General features: G+C 36.5%; 1 protein-coding gene across 2 annotated transcripts in view; it reads right to left on the bottom strand.

Annotated features, from left to right (window-relative positions):
• Positions 1-2022: 2022 nt before the first annotated feature.
• LOC110372483 (uncharacterized protein) overlaps positions 2023-19622 on the bottom strand; it is a 35416-nt gene continuing 17816 nt past the window's right edge. The window contains exons 1-6 of one of the 2 annotated variants that reach the window (XM_021329233.3): positions 7593-7671; positions 6945-7287; positions 5890-6030; positions 5496-5768; positions 4856-5407; positions 2023-4503 (exon numbers count right to left, since the gene is read on the bottom strand). In XM_021329233.3, coding sequence (XP_021184908.1) covers positions 4089-4503; positions 4856-5407; positions 5496-5768; positions 5890-5969 — 1320 coding nt within the window. In that variant the 5' untranslated portion in view covers positions 5970-6030; positions 6945-7287; positions 7593-7671 and the 3' untranslated portion in view covers positions 2023-4088. Of the gene's footprint in view, positions 4504-4855; positions 5408-5495; positions 5769-5889; positions 6031-6944; positions 7288-7592; positions 7679-19622 lie in introns of those variants that run through there. The other variant, XM_021329232.3, reaches the window with a different exon arrangement.

The following is a 19622-nucleotide window of genomic DNA, read 5'->3' as shown; positions in this document are numbered from 1 at the left end:
TGCAACTGTATTAAAAGAGAAATTAATTTATACATTTCAAGTAATGCTATTAAAAACATATTAAGACTTGGAGGAGAGGCATCCAAAATGAATTTAATTTCAAACCTCTTTCAGGGTATTAAATATTTCCTTTGCATTTCTATTCAATACAACCAGTGCACGGAGGTCTTTGATACTATCTTTGAATAGTCTGTGGTACAAGCTTTTAAGAGGATTGCAATTAGGAACCAGCGAAACATTTGACATGCATGGTTACGTCAAGAGTACCTTAGCATACTGCAAACTTTTCTCGTTGGCAGATAGCTTTTGAACATCCTTAGCAGTCGTCACGGGTAAAGCACTGGTACTCAGCTACATCCGGTTAGACTGGAAGCCGACCCCAACATAGTTGGGGAAAAAGGGTCGGAGGATGATGAGATAGCTTTTTTGGGCTCTCAAATCAGGATAAAGATCAATTAGAGATTCAGACCGACTAAAAACCACCATCAAGATTTTCTTTAAAAAGAATTGCCATTCTTCGGGTCAACTGTTGACCGACTGCTTAGTCGCCAGTGTACAGGTACTAGAAACAGCTTCAATTACTATGGTCAGCTTCAATTTGTATGACATTAGGTACCGTTAAGCTCTGAGGCAGCTTCAGAAAATGCTCAAGAATTTCATGAAAATTCATGTTAACATTTGAAAAACGCGACCATACAAAGCTGCTTCTGCCGGTATCAGACTGACTGAAAACTTTGATTGGAATCACAATTTTCTTTAAACATTTTTCAACTGTTCAATAGTTAAATCTGTAGTGTGAGGGAACTCTTACACAACATATTTTTCACCTCAATTATATTTTTGGCTTTGAAAAGAACTGCAAAGTAAATATTAATTAAAACAGCCTTTGTGCGCATATTCTCTCAAAAGGCTTTACCGCAGTCTGGTGAAACTTCGTTTATTTTAAGGTAGATGACTGATTTAAAAGCTTTTAATCCATTTATAATGTTGGCAGCAGCTATGCAGACGTGGTTGAGTATCATCCACGATGTTCAGTGGTCTACGATTGAGTGGTATCGGCATAACATGAGTGTACTCAACAAACAAACGCGGTGGACGTGTGCTGGATATTATTTAATAAAACCTGCACCAATATTTATCATTCACTGAACTGAAAACATTGTCAAATAATTAAATGAAAATAAAGAGTAGCATTGGTGTATTCAATCGGTACAGACCGAATGGGTTTCTAGCTAGTGAGTTGAGAAATTTGAATTCATTTATATCACTGTAAAATGTTGCTGACTGAGAAGGTGATTTAGGATGGAAATATTGGCCTATAATAAATAGGTTCTCTATTCATGTCCCTTAAATCCTAACTTATACTTAAAGGCAAAGAGTTTTATGGTTGAAAACTTGCTCATAATTTTCAATTTCAGAAAAATCTTGTGTACCTATGTATCGTCAGGTCGGTATGAATGTACTAATTATTATTCGATGTTGTTCGTGACAACGCAATCACAGCGGGGTTTATCGAAACGCCGTACTGTGGGATGTAGCATCTATGTAGGTACCTATTATAATTAATAATTACATTAATTTAATGCTAGCTGTTCCCACTTGAAGAAACTACTTTTCGTACACGAATAAAAGTGGCCCATATTACCTTTATCGTACGATGGACTATCTGTGTGTACTTATCATTTAAATCGGTCCCATAGTTAAGGACGAAAACGCGACAGACGGGCATTCGAACCGAGGGGTATCAAGACATTTTTATATCAGCGTGAAATTAAATTGATATAGACCCCTACGAACAATACTTATGTATTCTGTAGTGTAGGTAAATTATTCGTAGTTTATTGTGTATGTATATTTCAGCAGGATTTTACAGGGAGTTAAGAGTAGGTGGGTAATACCGAAAACTCTATAATCGGATTTCTCTCGAAAACGGAATTATTAATAAAGCTTGCACGGGCAAGCACTTTGGAGTGCACTTCGATCCAGCTTTATATTAACTGGCTCAAAAATAAAACACAAATATTCCTTAAATCGTATTTATTTAATACTGTAACAAAACAACCACTTCTAACTATCTAAAATAGGTAGGCTGGTACTTCATACCAAATATGTAGGAATGATATCCCATGAATTAATTTTATATAACCGTGTAGCAGATCATTTTCGTCTTCACTACATATCAAATATATTCTCACAAAAAATATAGCAAGTTTAAAATATATTTTATGAATGTATCCGAATTGACATTATTGTAATTTTACAGTAAGTTATTTATCATAAATAAAGAATGTCGTTCATTCTATTCGTTTTAGTTAGTTTTAGGAAATGTACTAGTCTCTAAATATTCACGGTTATTTGACTTTACGTCATAGTTAAGAAAAAGTTAAGGTTTTCCCAGCATAGCCATCTAGAACAGATTCAGAACAGAGGGGTCGATACATCACTATACGGTCAAATTCTAATAAATTAGCTTCCAGAAAAAAATAAGGGCTATCCTTGAAACTACATTGAAATCTTTACTTTTGAAATCTACTTTAGGACTATTGTACTCAGTCAAGTTTATACTATGCTCTGATTAATAAGGTGCAAGTTTCGTAATCGTATCCCGAAACGCGAAAAAGTTTCTTATTGTAACTCTTTAGCTATCTGCATTTCCTCGACGCCCTTATTTTTTCCTCATCTTAATAAAACGGTCTTGTAAACAATAATGATATTAATATTAAATCAGATACCAACTTTAAAAGTAAAACACTTACGAGCTATCATCTAATACAGAATGACTATCACACGATCATTTATAATAGATTTCTTCATCTCAATTTAGCCATTCGTATGTAAACCACACATTAACTATCACTTGGTTAGTATATCAATAAATATTCAGAAACAAACTTGTACGAGGAACAATAGGATTACTTGCTTATCACGTATGAAGATTCCGACATTTACGTAATTAACTTGGAGTAAACCGTTCAGTATCTTATCTTCTAGAAGTATCGACTTCAATTTTGAGACAGCGAAGGACGATTGAGAATAATATTTTTGTGACATAAAAATACAATATTATAACCAGTCTTTAGGTACATAATTATGTATCTAATATTGAGATTTATCAACTTTATCGCCTGAGTTCATGTATTTTTCTCTTATTTATTACATTAATTATCTCAAGGGAGGATCCTAATACCGTACCTATAGGTACATATAGATAAATGCGTCAGTTCATAATTTTCCAAAAAAGCTCGATATGAATATTTATACTACATAAGCAGTTATATACTTACCTACATGTATTTTTTTGGTAATGGAAATGCCATAATTATTATCACGAACAATGTTTCTATGTTTAGACCCCAAAATAGTACCTGGGTACTTAATCACGTTCAGGACGCCTTGGCAAGCCGCGTCCAAAATGTTTGCTAACAACTACATTAATATTGTCTATTTTCGAAACCATGTTTAATTAATTTAAAGTCATATATTTTCCAATACCATAATGCCTTTTAGTTAACCTAAACTTGTATCACATTTCGATAATGCACTAGACAAATTCTCACACATTTAAAAGTAGATTTATCTACACTTCACTTACAACTAAAATGGCTACAGATTTTTGGGGCTAAATAAATGTAAGTAATAGGAATACACAACCTGCTACGCATCAACTAATTTTCAACTCAAAACGTAAAATAGGTCGATAACTCTAATCTCAAATAATACAAATTGAGCATTTAACACGAAAACTCAATTTTATTAAGAGAATACAACTTTGTTATACAAAATTAAAGTGGCGCTAACCACAAATAAGTAGTATAAAAGTACTAAAAGCGAAATTAATATTACGTAAATTTTATAAAGTTCGACGGTTTCAATAAGAAGCTCTTCTGATGAGTTTGTGCACATTATTTCCTGATGAATTTAATTTGTGGTTACATGTAAAATAAAATATGTTCTAAAAAGTTTTACTAAAATGGAAGCCATTGTCAATCATATTAACCCATCGAAACCATTTTACTTATAAAAATAGGCCTTAGCTTAAATCATATCTATTGAGCCTTATTCTATGAAATGGTCATGCGTGTCTGTCTTTATTCCTCGCCGTGGATTATATCCAAAACGCTGACGTAAGCTCCCGTTAGGAAACCGAGGATGCCGAAGGAAACCAAGAAAAGGTTCTTCCAGAGTACCCAGTTGAAGCGGCCTAGGCCGTTGGGCCTGTCCCAGTAGGTGACGGTCTCGATGACGGCAGGGAAGATCAGGCCGAGGAACGAAAGACAGACAGCGCCGACCAGCGAGATGAATGGCCCAAGATTCGGGATAGCGATAGCCGTGCCTAATGTCAGTATGATGATTCCGATACGGATGCTGTATTCGGCAAGATTTTTCTTGGCACCAAACCAGTGGCGGACGTTCTTCCAAATAATTTCCATTGGCACGTAGAACTGAAGACTGTAGGTGAAGAATATGGCGACGGCAATCATCAGTTTCACACATTGTCCCAATCTGCAAATAGCAAAAGAAATATAAGTCATCTTCCATCAAAAACGAATGTACCTATATCAAGAGAGGTGACGAGCTTGTACCTAGGTCAAACCGACGAGTTCTGTTGTGTTTCGGTAGCACGGTAAATAAGAGGGTCCAGGCTGGCATTAAACATCTTTGGTAGTCGTTCAGTCCAGAAAGTCTGACAAACAGCCTTACTAAGTATATAGTATTTATACCGTTGCCCGGGTTACTGGTTTGAGAAGGTCTGATAGGCAGTCGTTTCATGTAAAACTCAGTATTCAGTCGACCCCAACATAATTAGGAAAAGGCTAGGCAGATGTTATAATGTTTCTAACAGAATGATACTTACACTTCGTCTTGGGGGAGATTCAAAGTAATACTGCTCTTGGTATCTGGACCATATTTCAAGTAGCCGAAGAATCCAGTAAACGCATACAGTGAAACCACGAAGAACATTCCAGTGTTAAGCACGCCAGGGCATCCGATGAAGTGGGTGGGAGTCTTCATGTTGTTCTCCAGGGGCATCACAACACCAATTCCTTCGAGAGCGAAGATGGCGGTTCCGAAGAAAGTTGGCAGGCGGTCAACAGATGTGAAGGGTAACCGTTCGCTCAAACTTGGCACTTCTTGAAACAGGTAGTAGAAAGTAATGCCCATTCCAGTGCCTACTAGTAAGTTAGCGATCATGGAGAACGGTGCCAAGTACTTCAGGTTCCTTATCAAATTCATGAGGATCAGCAGAGGGAGAAGCACAGCCATGTAGATACGGACATCGACGTCGTACCAGTCAGATCCAGTCGCGTAGAAGTCTACCACTTGCTTAACGTTTTTGGCGACGAACACAATGTAGACGCAGCAGCAGCCGAGTAAGTCTATCACAAGGAACCAGTTGATCATAGCTCTGAAACGAGAAATACATAGAATTAAGTATTTAACCTAAAAAGTAGGAGTAGGTACTTGATAGTAAAGCAATCAATTATAATACTTACTTGGCTAGACGAGAGAACTTATGCACAGCGGGTGGCCCAGACAAGAAAGCGGCTTCAGCGGTTTCGGCAAAACCTAACGATGGTTTTTGTAGTCTTCTGCAGAGTTCGTGAGCTGTTTTCACCAGGACGTGCACGCAGTACGTGCAGATACCGCCGATGGCAAAGGTCGCTATCAGGCCGAAATAGAGCCCAGCGTTACGGAACGCCATAGGCATAGCCAGGATCCCACTTCCCAGGGAACCTTTCAGCAAGTGAATTAGGGTGTCCATGTCCCTAAAACAAGAAAATATTGTAAATTAATCGTGGTGTCAACAGGTCGTTTCCGTTTTTATCAATCTTCAGAAGCAGCTCTAAGTTTTCTTGTTTTGTAAAATTGTATGTAGAGTAGACTTACGATGTAGGATGCGCCAGCTTCCTGTGCTCGAATGGATTGTAATCCTCATCGGCCTCAATGTCCCTGCCCGGGATCTCCATGAGGGGCAGGGTGGAGCCCGCCTCCTGTTCCACTGGGATCTCATTTGGGTTAACTTTGTACCTGGAAAACATTCCCCACATACTGTTATAACAAGTGCCATGGCTAACATCATACTACGAACTAAGAAAAGTGGTGTTGATAGGTTAGAAGTGAGGTGGGTAACCAAGTGTAGTTTCAAATAATTCTCTGAATTTAAAGCAGATCTATGTAATGGTAGTGAGAACATATAAAGCGCCACATTTCAAGCATTTATGTATATGTGATACGGACGAGGTGTGGATGTCGCGGCCGCGGTACAAGTTACATGACACTCGCGACACTCACTGTGGCTGCTGGCTACTATCACTACTGACTACTATGGAGTGTTCGCGAAACAACAAAATTATTCTCTAATTTGTAAGCTGCGTTAATCTGTGTGAGTGTTGTGGTGTGAAGTGTGATACATTCATTATGGTCTCCAAAATAAAGTATAATATATTTTGTTTGTGTGCGCTTCACTCTGTTAAGACTCGGCATTTACAAATATGTGGCCCTCAACCGTTAAATTCAATACAGCTTTACGTTGTTACCAGAAATATGAACTATTAATGTAAGCTTACTCGATGGACAAACAAAGGTGGATACTGGACAATAACGTTTCGTGATTAACAGAGTTTACTTGACTAACAAGTTACATTTTACAGGAATTATAAAGTCTTGAAATCTCACAATCTCTAGAACTGTAGAGGCAAGCAAGACACAAAATAGAGACATGTTAAAAAACATAAAGCTAAATCAAATTTGTACAAAATTGCCAGTTGCGGAGCCAATCCCGAGCCTGAACAGAGATGGCGCATGCGTGCCCGCCGCGCGTGCGCCTGCTCGCTGGCAGCGGACGCAGGCACTATTCGTACACAATTGTCTTATTTTTTTACCATTACCAAACAAAACAAATTAAATAAACAAAATTGAAACCATAAAATGGAATGATGTACCGGTGTATGAGTCCATTGCAAGATGATCAAGGTCGACGAACGACATTTATCTCGTGGAAGCAGCACTCGTCTTCCCGGATCGTCTCCGTACAGCTTCGAGCTTTTAGCTCATTTTAAGGAGCGAGTACTTAACAGTCAACATACAATATAAAATACCACGACAAAACATGAATTTGTCAATAAACAAGAGAGGATCGAGCTAGGGCGACCGGCGCCCGACTGGCGGAGTTGCTCGCACTCCTGCGCCCAGGAGCGCACTCCTTTCGACTTCTAATTGCTACGCTTTTAGGTTATATAACCTTGATAATAAAATCTAATAGGTATACATTTTCTTTTCAATGTCCTGTTGAAACAAAAACGTCAATATTATTAGGTTTAAGGCAAATCTGACAAGAAAAGATATTCCACAATTAAAATATCAATTGCTGAACAGAAAAAAATGAGGAAAGCTGTGAAGCATGCTTTAATGTTGATTTTAATTTCTAATTATTTACTAAGCAGTACAACATAGTATTTGACTGGATGTGGCACCAGGTCAAACTCAAGTTAATTAAGTATTGACAACACAAAATGGGCAATCAAAGCTGATTCAATGATTGTCGCTCAAGTGGCTTCCTCGCCTGCTGTGTACGGAACATAGTCACTTACTTGACCATGACGACATCTGATAAGTCATTTTTGACTCCTTTTTTCTTGGGGTCATATTCAACTATCATCGGCCGCATTTGGGGTTTCTGAAAGAAAGGAAAAACTTCATTATAGACAAATTATGTAAAGCATCATAATCATCAATTATTAGAGGATACTGTTCCGAGGAGTTATGTCGCTTTATTTTGATGTGATGTGCCAAGAGGAATGTACACAGGTTGGTTGGAGTGACGCTGGGGTGACGTCACGCGCTGCAGGGGCTCGGTTCGGCAGCATGTGACCACGGCGTCTATTTCGGGAAGACGTAAATAGCCATCGCGGCCGCGTAAGTACGAAACATCTCCCACAGGTTTACTAACGTTGGCGGATTTTACATGTTACCTACTGCAAAGATTTGCTGTGACAATGATTTTATTCATGTCCATATAGAGCTGAGCAAAATTCGGACATATTGAAAGGGTCCGTTCAGGAAAGCGTGTATTTTTTTATCACCTTCCAAATCTAGGATATAAATAAAGGGCTACCTCGTCAGCTGCTACAAAATGACTCACAAAAGTGTAAATGCTTTAGACGCATGCAATTCAGAACCCTAATTTTATTTTTGTAACCCATTTCAAACTCTACTGGGTTGTATTAAGCCTGAATTTTGTGATTTACTCAGAAGCATACATATCTACACAACATATACATATGTAGATATATTGTATAATAAAGTATGCCCTCTGTCTCTGTTTGCCGACAAGACAGATTGCGCGCGGAACTGGATTGAACTGGTTTCAAAAATAAATTTGGAACTTTTGAGAACCGGTCGTCAGGTTGGCCTAAAGACAGGCTTGATGGTACTATAGCTTGCATGGGTTCCAGACAAACGCGGTAAACACACGCGAAAACAGTCATATTGTGAATGGTACCTACTATAGCAATTTTATAACCGATGACTGTCGCGTGCAGAATATTAAATCAAAGTTCAAAACCCAAACCGTGTTTTGATTATTTATTGTAATCGAAATGGCAAGCTTACGACCGATACCATTGAGATATCGTTTTTATATTCGCCAGGCGTAACCCTAAAACATTACATTGTCTTATAATTTATGCGTTCGCATGCTCTACGTAGCCGACGCACTGTATTGTTTGACAACTTCTTGAATTTTATATTGCATTGATGTCCTCATTTTATATAGCAAAACTATATATCTTCTATAGATTTTAGGAGATATCTATGCCTAAAAGTGGCCTGATTTTTACCAATATTATAAATGGGAAACACAGCTATCCATTATGTCACTTCTATAAAATCAATTCTAAGATCAAAAATGTAAATTGGTATAATTAATAAAGCATTGTACCTGTCTATCTATCTATCTACTCTAGACCCTGGGACAGGACATGCTACCATCTAGTAGTTCTGTTCTAGTAGTTCTGTCTTTGTTCGATAGGAACTACAGGAAATACCTAGTATATCTTCTATGAAGGCTAATCGCAAAAATTGTAGTCACCTATAGATAGGTTTAGTGGCTGACCCGAATTGATTACACTCAAGTGGAGAGAATTCGCAGAGCTATTGGACATTCATGAATCGTGTCATCAGGCCACCAAATGTCTCACAATAATATTTGGGTTAAGATATCCGTTTCATCATCAAGACATAATATACTTCGTTATAGCTGAACCGAGGAAGAAAGTAGATTCGTTTATTTATTTATTTTTAAGGGAGTAAGGTACAATAATCAGACAGTGTGCATATGCTCCTATGTTCACATACGCTGGTTTATCTTTTGCCTATTTTCATGCAGAGAAGGAGCGTTCATCACCATGCGTGCTCTATTGAATCGCTTTGATTTACCTTATTTAAGATTTCTGGGCTGGGTTTAGAAATTGTTTTTTTGAGATTTTTCGGAGTTTAATTTCTACCTAGTTCACAGTGTTGGTTTATGGGATGTTATAAACCTAGAAAATTGTATATGTCAGAGAATCTATAAAGTTTATTTCATCTACAGTGATTGTTGACGGGTCTATTAATTCGGTTTGCCATGATCAAGTGATGTTCACGGCCATCGAGCTGAATCAAACTCAACGATATTCTTCGTAAAATCAATTCAATGTGACAATTATAAAATTGTTGGTACAGTGATGTCATCCTCATGACGAGCTAGCATGAATTATATAGAACTACTCGTGAACTAAATAAGAAGTATTGAAACAATGCACTTTAATCAACAAATCAGGGAACTACTCGATAAAATACTGCGATAAACCTGCACTAGTGTACACTGTAAGATATTAAGCAAACAATTAACAGCAGAATACGGTTCAATCCGTGATGTTCTTTATTGTGGTCGCGTGACAGTCAATATTTGTGGCAAATAATAGTCAATGTCAATAGCGTGGCACGAAGCGCTTTGTGACCGGCGTTGCCCCCCGTGGCACACAGAGAAGCCACTGTGAAGCTGTCACGACGCTAGAACAGACCTGTGACGTGGTATTATTGTCAGCTGAAAGAGATGCGCACTTCCACCTAAATCACGCCCCAAGGTTGGATAGATCCAATGTATTTACGAAGCGCCACGCCCCCTTCAGCTAAAACGTCAGCGCTCAACTGTTTGTTTGTCTTGTTACATTTCTTGTAATAACATAGTCTAGTGTGACTGTCCAATTAGCAGTTTATGGGATATTTAAAGATATGTACTTAGTGCAGTACAAAGTCATCGTCGTTATAGTCATGTGATAAAGACTAAATAAACGTCAGGTGATCTATTTATTTATCGCTTTACAGGAAGGTTTAGCTATTTAGCTTTGAAAACTGAATAATATTTACTGAGATAAATGGAACAAGACTTATGAAATCTCATAATTTAATAGAGTTAATTAGTGACTCTGTGACTGGGCTCAATTGTGTATTTATCAAAATTGTCTAGAGCTGGGCGGACTTAGTAAATCAATAAGGCTATGAACAAATGAATCAGTCTTAAATGAAGATAAAGCACAGACAAATAATAAACAAAACACTGTAATACGCCAAACGTAACACGACATTATCGTATATGAAGGATGGTTTGTGTTCATTACAGCATTTTGGCAACACACCAAAAAAAGACGACGGAGTTTTTAAAATTAGTAAAGCACTATTTTTACACTCTAAACAATCATAATCGCCAGTTTCTTGGTTTCTCATTTATCAATATACCTAAGTTAAATGAACTCAACGTCATTAGAAGTCACCTTGAGGAGTATGAAACGTAAATAGCTATAATATTCAGAAGAACCTATTAATACGTATAACATGATAAACTGAAAAATCGTGACATTTCAGTTTGCAGACATTTATGCAGGACTACTGTCCTTTATAAATTAGAAACCTTCTTCTAGCGGGTTATAGAGACATCTAGTTTGGAAGTACCTAACATATTCTCAAAGATATCACAAATCTGTCCGCAGTCGAAAAATCAAAAGACACATTTTAGAGTACAGATAAAACACAGCTAGCTATTGTATCTTTTTCAGCGTTTAAAGTCTTATTACTTAACCACTGTTACTCTGTAACGCGATAGCACGTTACAAAGTGAGACACGGTTTAAAATAACCCGTTTGTCGGTCGTCCTTATTTGCACATAATGTCTCGACCCGAGCCTCAATTGAATTGAATCGCAAAATTGATTAGACTTGTGCTAAGCCGGATCTGAACGATTTAGCACTTGAAATAGTCTGTGAACTGAATGGGGAGAGGTGTGACTGTAAAAACAGGGAACCTTGACAAGTCAGCCGAGACTTACTTCCACTAGTTGACATCTAATTGACGATTGTACCCAAACACTGGCCATTTCGGTCGGGGAGGTAAACACTTTGGATTGATGTGCGTATTACAGCTAAATTGGCTATTCGCAGTTCGCCTGGCATTTGGAAAATTAAGCCAAATTCACAGGCCTCGTCAGTTGCAGTTACCAGTCAAACGTCAGTTCTATGAATTCACGTTTGTGCAACTGTATTTCGGGTCTGAATTCCACAAACCTAATTGGATTTAGTTTCGACTTGGAATCTGTTCATACGAAGATAGACGATGAGTTAATTTATCAGATTCAAATGTTTCATTAGTAAGTTACCGGAGTATGGAATAATAAAAATCATCATATATCACATAAATACTGCTTCAAAGTGTTCAATCCCCGCTTTCTTGAACGTTAGAGCGTCACAATTATTTACGATTTAAGAATAGATTAGCATGAAGTTTATTACAAAGTTAATAGACTGGATTATCTCCATCAAATATTTGTGTAAATTAATAAAACAATAGCGCAGTCATGAATCACTAGGTCGTTAAATTTTAAAACGTGATGCTTCTTATGTACATACATAGCTACACATACCTACATTATATACTTTATGTCGTCATAACATATGCTGTAAGCTGGTATATTCAAGGGAGTTTACCTACATGAAATTTTCATCAAGTATAACCAATGTACAGGTTCTTCTAATTAATGCACAGCGTGCCTTGCAAAAGGCTTTCTTTTGTGAATCATTGAAAACTAAACAATTTGAATATTCAGCCAACTAGTACCTATCTCACGTGACAAACTCCTGCTCATCTAATTTACATTTGTATGCACAACCACTAGCACAATGATTTCATGAACAAACCACTTCAGTATATTGAAACATGGAATCTAATTAGCGCGACCCATTCATAAACAAATGCATATTGTTCCCCAGTTTCCTATCCGCTATGAAATAGAAATGAATCTGTGTTTGACTAGCTTTTGCTCGCGGTTTTACCTGCGTTCCTTTGACAAAAACTATCTTAAAACCTGCTCCCGGGTCTAAATTACCTCCCCACTAATTATCAGCTTAATCGGTCCATTTTATATAGATATACATGTAGATTACTTGTAAGGTATTCGCTAAATGTTGAGCTCAAAGGCCGTAGTGGAACTAAGTCTTTGGACTGGATTCAAGATTCCTTAGAAAACATATTGTATATTAATATATGTTGCACCTATAGCATTGTGTTGCACCTAGTTCATTGAGTGAGGTGCCAAGAGCACGTGCCCGCAAAGATCTCACGTGCATTTATAGCAAAACAATCGCTAGTAAACAGTGACTAACTAACTAATGTACTAAACAAAGTTTGTCAAAAAATCCCTAAGCTAGCTTTACTTAACGTGAGTCAGCATTACTCAGATGATATTATTTTTAAAGCTGACCTAACTGATGCTAAAGAATTCAGTATCAACGGCTAATCAGTTAGTCATTTTTACTTTGTTAAAAACTAGATTTTATTATGTCATATCATAGCCAAGGTAAACTTTGCTTCTCAAGATGATGTAATGAAGTTACAAGTATAAACATATTTATGTATTTAAAAAAAATAGTTTGGATTAAAAAAAAACGCAGCATTTTTTCAGGAAATAAGAACACGTTCATTAGCTTGCTAACGAAACGAACGTGGAGAAAAAAATCAGAGCAACATTTAATTACAGATTTAAAATTCTACTTTTTTAAATATTATCTGCAGTTTCGTTAGAGTATGACATTACTTATATGGACCCAATGTCAAAATTCTATCCCTACTAACAAAATCCTCAGATAGATACAATATAGGGACAGCCGTTAGTGGTTTATCAATAGGTACCAAAAAGGGGGTCGTCGAGTGGTCTGAACAGATTATCGTATGACGCTCAAGCCAGACCCTCGAGGAACAATAGGCCGTCATGCTCCGAGCGATCCGACCTTGCTTCGTCACCGGAAGATTACACTTACGACTCAGATTTTTTTCAAATTATAACCGCAAAAGACCGTTGAGGTTGACATCTTGATTGTGAGATATAATTTATGTGATTTAGTATGATAGTTTGTGTATACCATGACTAAGCTTAGGAACATAATTATATAATACATAGCAGTGTAGATAAAGTACCTACTTAGTATAAAACCTATCTGATAAAGCTGTAGAGATTGGGTTGATTGACGATTAAGAATAAGGGAGAAAGACTTTTTAAAAACTTCGAAAAAAAAAATCGTAATTGGTTCTGACATATGCAATTGAAAAAGTAATTCACACGCAAATTCGCCTATACTAGGCATTAGTGCGTTAACGATATCTGTAAAACAATTAATGCGTGTAATATACCTATTTGTAGTAACTGCTTACTTGTATTTGTACGTGCATAATACGTACTTGGGCGAGCAAAACTGCTTATATGCATAACTATTTATTACGCATGTGACAAAAGCGCTTGATAGAGCTAAAATAGCAAGCGTGCCTATACTTAGTCATGATTAAAAAATAAACTGTTGTTACATTTTGCGTCGTTTTCTAAACTAAAGAATATGTCACGACGAAGATTAATTTGTATGACGCGTATACGTAAGATGACAATCAACGTTATACTTTAAAAAAAATAAATAAAACCTAAGATTTTCAGTGTTTTTCTTATAATAATAACTAAGAAAAAGCCACGTTTATGAAAGAATGTTATTGTTTACTTTCCTCGTTTATTTTTGTTATTCACAACATGGCGTTTCATAGTGCAATACCTACCTCTTTCAGATTTTTTGCCGGCGCCATCTTGTTTTTTTGCACAGAATTTTGTTGATGAGTCTTTAGCCGTTAATTATAGACTTATTTTCAGTCTAGTATCTAACAATCTTCGTGATTGATAGTGTGAGAATAATTTCATTGTTTGCACAAACTTTGCTGGTGTCACGAAAATAAACATCCGCAAAAACTTCGCCTACGTGTTACGTAAAATATCCATGTTTTGTTCGCAAATTGGCAAAAGCAGTGACAGTATACTGAAAATATTAAAGAAATAGAAAGGCGTACAAGATGAGTGACATCTGAAAATTTTGGCACTCACCGCTGCTTATTTTTTGTGTAAAACGTTTTTCAGAAAAGTCAAAAGCATTAATTTACTTTTTCTTTTCATGCAAATTGCATGCGCCGGCGTTTATCTATCATTGAGCTAAAAAGATGTGAAGAAAATGCATTTTGTTCTCTCAATTTTGTCCGCTTTTTGTACCGCTTATAAATAATACGTGCATGTATGTGTAGAGGTATTTCGTAAGTAAATTTTCATCACTTCATGATCGATTGCGTAACCTTTGTGTACATAGCTCCTACGGCGCATTTAAAACTGAAATCAACTGAATAAAGCCACTTGCCAAAACGTGATCGAATTGAAATTCAAATAGCTGCGAGATGGCTTTAAATTGATGAGGAGGCTGGAATTTTTTTGTCTGTCATTGTGTGTAATAGATGGACACCTTTGGTAGTGTTCTGTGGGCCGCGACAAGACCAAGGCCGTTCTAATGATTGCACTGAGCCGCCACCATAGAGACACCGTGAGACTGACACTAAATGCTCTGCTACGTAACATTACGAGATGATTGCGCCCGCGTCGCTCGCGTGGAAGGGAATTGGAGTGACACTTTAATAGACGTAGGGACCGCGGTGTGACCACTAAAATAGAATGGAGGTTTTGTGTTCAGATATTTAAAGGGTACTTAGTTGTTTGTTTACAATTATTGCGAAAATAAAGTTTTTCCAAGTATATTTTAAAACTTAATTGTTACCACTTATAAACATCTAGATACTCAATCAGCTGTTATTAGTAAAAGGGTCACTCATAATAGCTGTATCTAAATATAGGTAGATTCTCTCCATTCATTAAGTTTCTTAGAATTAAAATGAATGAACACAAAGCCCTTTCATAAACAATGTAAACTGATACAGACTTAGATATCTACAGAGTTGTTCAGAGATATTAGTCGGCCGACAGCTGGCCAATGGAAGGTTTTTTTTTTAAGAAAATCGTGAATTGTATCACTGCTTTTAGTAGGTCTCATACTGGCTAAATACCTGATCGTTAGTAATAGACGTATTTATCTTCATACTTATTAAGCGTTCAAACTGTCGGGCAACTAAAAAGTCTTCAGTGTGCTACTCTAACAGTGATCATCAAAAGTCCATTTTGGAATGGAAAATTTTGGCTTTAAGCATTGTCAGTGCGCTTCGTTGATTTTAATCGTCCATCAATAAACGTGGAGTAGTTACTGCTGTAATTCGGTGGCATTTTAATTAATGGATGCTCTTGTTATATCTCGTGGAAGGAAACCAAACTCCCCATGTCTCATCTTGTTGATAAATCGTTGATTGTTTGATGATATTTGAATGATGACAAAGCGTGGAAAGACAATGGAATGCGGTTGAAATTTTTCAGCAATTTAGCAAGATACACCTGTCATTGAAGAGTGGGAAATTTAAGAATTAGAAGGTTATTAAATACGCATTAAGAATAGATCTAGTTACGAAATAACTGAGTATGCAAAATTAATATGAAGTGAGTAGTAGGTAGGTCTAATTAGCAGCATAAGAAAGTTATGCAAGAAACTTCAATTACAAGAGTAACCTGAATAGTACCTATGAGTGGTAACGCTGTATATTTCCATTCGATTTTTTTAATGAATTAGGCATAATTGTTAAAAATTGGATTTCTACAAAAAACAAAACAATTTGAAATGAAACATCAGGTTCTGGTTATTAATGAAAATATAGTTTTATGAAACATTATTTTTGTTGTATTTCTGAATTAGCAAAATGTAGCGAGAGTGCAAATGATTGAAATATCAGATATGAAATGTTAAATATTAACTAACATTCAATAGTTCAATTTCAAATTGCTGATTCCCGGAATTATTTCAAACAAACTAAAATTTGCAGTCTAATTAAACAAAAATAATAAATATTTTCAGCATTTTGTTAGTAAAATGCTACAGTAAACCTGTCATAACCAGTGACATGGAAAATTGGAAATACAGCGTAGTAATTTTTATTTACACAAACTGTTCATTATTTTAACGAACCTAAACTATATCTGTTAGGCTATTACAGCCTTTTTATCGTCACACTGCTGGGCACATGCCTCCTCTCACATGGAGAAGGATTGAGCATTAATCACCACGCTTACTTAATGCGGGTTGGTGATTTCAGACTTTATAGTCCAGGTTTCCTCAAGATGTTTTCCTTCACCTTTTTTATCAGCCATTGGTTTCTAAGTATACTTAGAAAGTACATACAAACTTACAAAAGTTGCATTGGTACTTGCCTGACCCTGTAATCGAACCCACACCCTCATACTCGAAAGTTTGGTTCTTTACCCACTAGGCCACCACGACTTTTTTTCGGCTTATCTTGGCGAATGTGACTTCGAAGTTTGCCTGCATTTTAGATTTTTTAAGAAAAAAAATATCAAGTAGCCAGTCCTTCTAAAGCTTTACCTTTGTGTTTGTTTGAACCGAAGGTTAAGAAACTACTGAACCGATTTGATAAATTCTTTCACTGTTAGGAAGCTACAATATCTGCGCTGAACGTGGGCAATACTTGATCCTGGTACCGGTAATAGTTTCCACGGATCGCGGGTGAAGCCTGACTGACTAATCTTATGTTTGCAATACACTTAGGTACCAAGAAAATTCATTATAATGAATAGCGGTTTTCCCGCGGTTTCACCCGCGGCCCATAGGAACTACTAGGAGTACCGGGATAAAAATATAGCCTATGTTTCTCGGGAAGAGAGTAGCTTTCCATCAGAGACAGAATTTTTCAAATTGGTACAGTAGTTTCGGAGCCTTTAGGGTACAAACAAACAAAAAGGTTTTATCTTTATTATATTAGTAATAGCATAGATTTACATAGTGTCCACATGACAATAATTATGCACAGGTGCCGTTATGTTGTGGAATGTCAATTATTATTAGTAAACAGATATTATCAAAGCAAGAGGTGCGAAATATTAATTATGTATGCATTCGGTCTCGTGTTTACTAACTAGCGGAATGTTTGGTGATTCACCGTTAATTACTGATAGCTTAGCATAGTTTTAAGCTTGAAACATTAACGATCTTAAATGAACTTGGTTACAATACGAAGTTCCCGGATCATTCAGTTAGTTTCTCAAAAGTCTAGCTGCACGAATGATTATGCTGTTAAATCTTCATGACTACACATTAATCAATTAAAATATTTTCCAAAAGATTGCTTTTCGTCTAATTAAATAAAATCCAGCGTTATTATTGTAACGTAGTCAATTACACGCTCACATACCGCCATTTTTAGGTCAAGGAATCGTTTTATTCGCACAAACTGTTGATTTAGCCTTTCGCTTGAAAACTACGTTTGTCTTGAAAGTGCTCAAAAAAATATTAAGTAACTATTGAGGCCGGTATAGAGACGGCGCCAGAGTTTTTGCGCATATCAACACGAATGAAAGAAGCTTTGTGTCTGATTACTTTTTAATCACGAAAGCTATCATTTATCATTTTTAAATGTGGCCTATTCCTCATCGGTCATCGTACATCATGAAATTATCTTTAGTATACGTTAGAAAATGTGATTCGATCGACAATATTTTTCCGATTTAAGCGAAACTGTCGGATGATGCAACTAGTGCTATGTATTGTAGTACCTTAGCAAATGTGCAAGGCCAAGCCACCATCGCTGCATTAATGCGAGCACATCTCACAATTTCTATCTCTATAGAAACAACAGAAATATGTAGACGTAAACACAACTGGCTCAAACAAACCGAAATCAGCAGCCATTGGTACAAGTGACATCAAAAAAGTAAAATTAGGTAATAATCGTTTTTGTGATGTGACTTATTCAATGCGGCTCATAATATGGCCGAGGGGGGGAGGTCTTGGATGCCAGGTTTGGCGCCAGAGGGGTTCGGCGCCCAGACTATGACGTCACGAGAAAAACACGCTTTCCCTCGGAGCTAGACCAGAGGCCGACTAGGAATGTGAAAATACGAGTTACCTCCGAGTCTCGCAAGGTCGCCTTTTATAAATAGTTGAAGGATAGCTTTTCAGGCTTTGATTGATTTTGGCTAATACCTCTACTATCTCAGACCTTGATTGTTTAAGGTTTTCTTGTGGAAAATTATTGTCTACACTATAGCTAAATTGAATAAGTAGGTAACTAAACATAAATGTTCTGAATGGTCGTAAGTCTTACTGTTTGTTTTATTTACAAATTGTTTAGATTTTTATGGAATTAAGACCTAAATCCCTATTGTTTTAGGTTCATTTTAAGTTAATAGGCTGCTGAAAAAAAGCGAAAGGATTGACCGTAAATACGGAACTAAGTTCTACAAACAATAACGTAATTAATCAACTGTAAACTGTAGCGACTGAAAAAAATGTCCTTCAGCTGTCAAGATACCTACGCTTATGCATGTGACCCGTAAAAATTAGGTAAGTAGATATACAATTCATGGAACGCTTTAGTTATATATCTATAAGCCTATAAAATCACATTTCAGTAGCTGCTCTGTAAAAATGTCGTATCTCTATAGTCTCTTTAATTTCTGTTAAGATAAGTATGATTTCTGAATATTATACCTACTCTAGTTAAAGTTTTCGTAGGTAAAGTAACAGTTTGCATTTTGCATTTTGCATTTTGGATATTAAAGAAAAAACATAAGTATCTAATATTAGAAATTAGATAATCTAGGCAGAAATCTATCCTGCCACATACCGCGGTTATGTACACTGTGGTCATTTTAAACGGCTAGTTCTAGCATAAAATTACAAAATAATCACTCAAGCCAACCGACTGTACTATTACACGTGATGTTGACAATTTCCGTGATGCCAAGAAAAATAATTCATCATACATAGGTATATAATAATTTATCTACATATATATAATATGTGTGTCTATAGATACAGTATTTTTATAACGAGGAAAATAGATGTTTTTGGATTAATTTGTAATGGTTTTGATTGTCAATAGAGGCAGTGTGACCAATTTTATGGTTTCTATTAATATCTCTGGAACATAACTGTAATTTATGTCAACAACTGATTTTTAAACAAACTTCCCTAACTTAACTTTAAGTAGCCACAATATTTTGCCTCTCAGAGTGATTATTTTAGGCCCAAGTGGTGCTATCACTTGATTAAGATATCATCATCATCATCATCATGTCAGCCATAGGACGTCCACTGGTGAACATAGGCCTCCCCCTT

This window comes from Helicoverpa armigera, chromosome 1 (genome assembly GCF_030705265.1).
Source record: "Helicoverpa armigera isolate CAAS_96S chromosome 1, ASM3070526v1, whole genome shotgun sequence".
Taxonomy (NCBI): domain Eukaryota; kingdom Metazoa; phylum Arthropoda; class Insecta; order Lepidoptera; family Noctuidae; genus Helicoverpa; species Helicoverpa armigera.
This window is presented reverse-complemented; position numbering and strand designations above follow the sequence as displayed.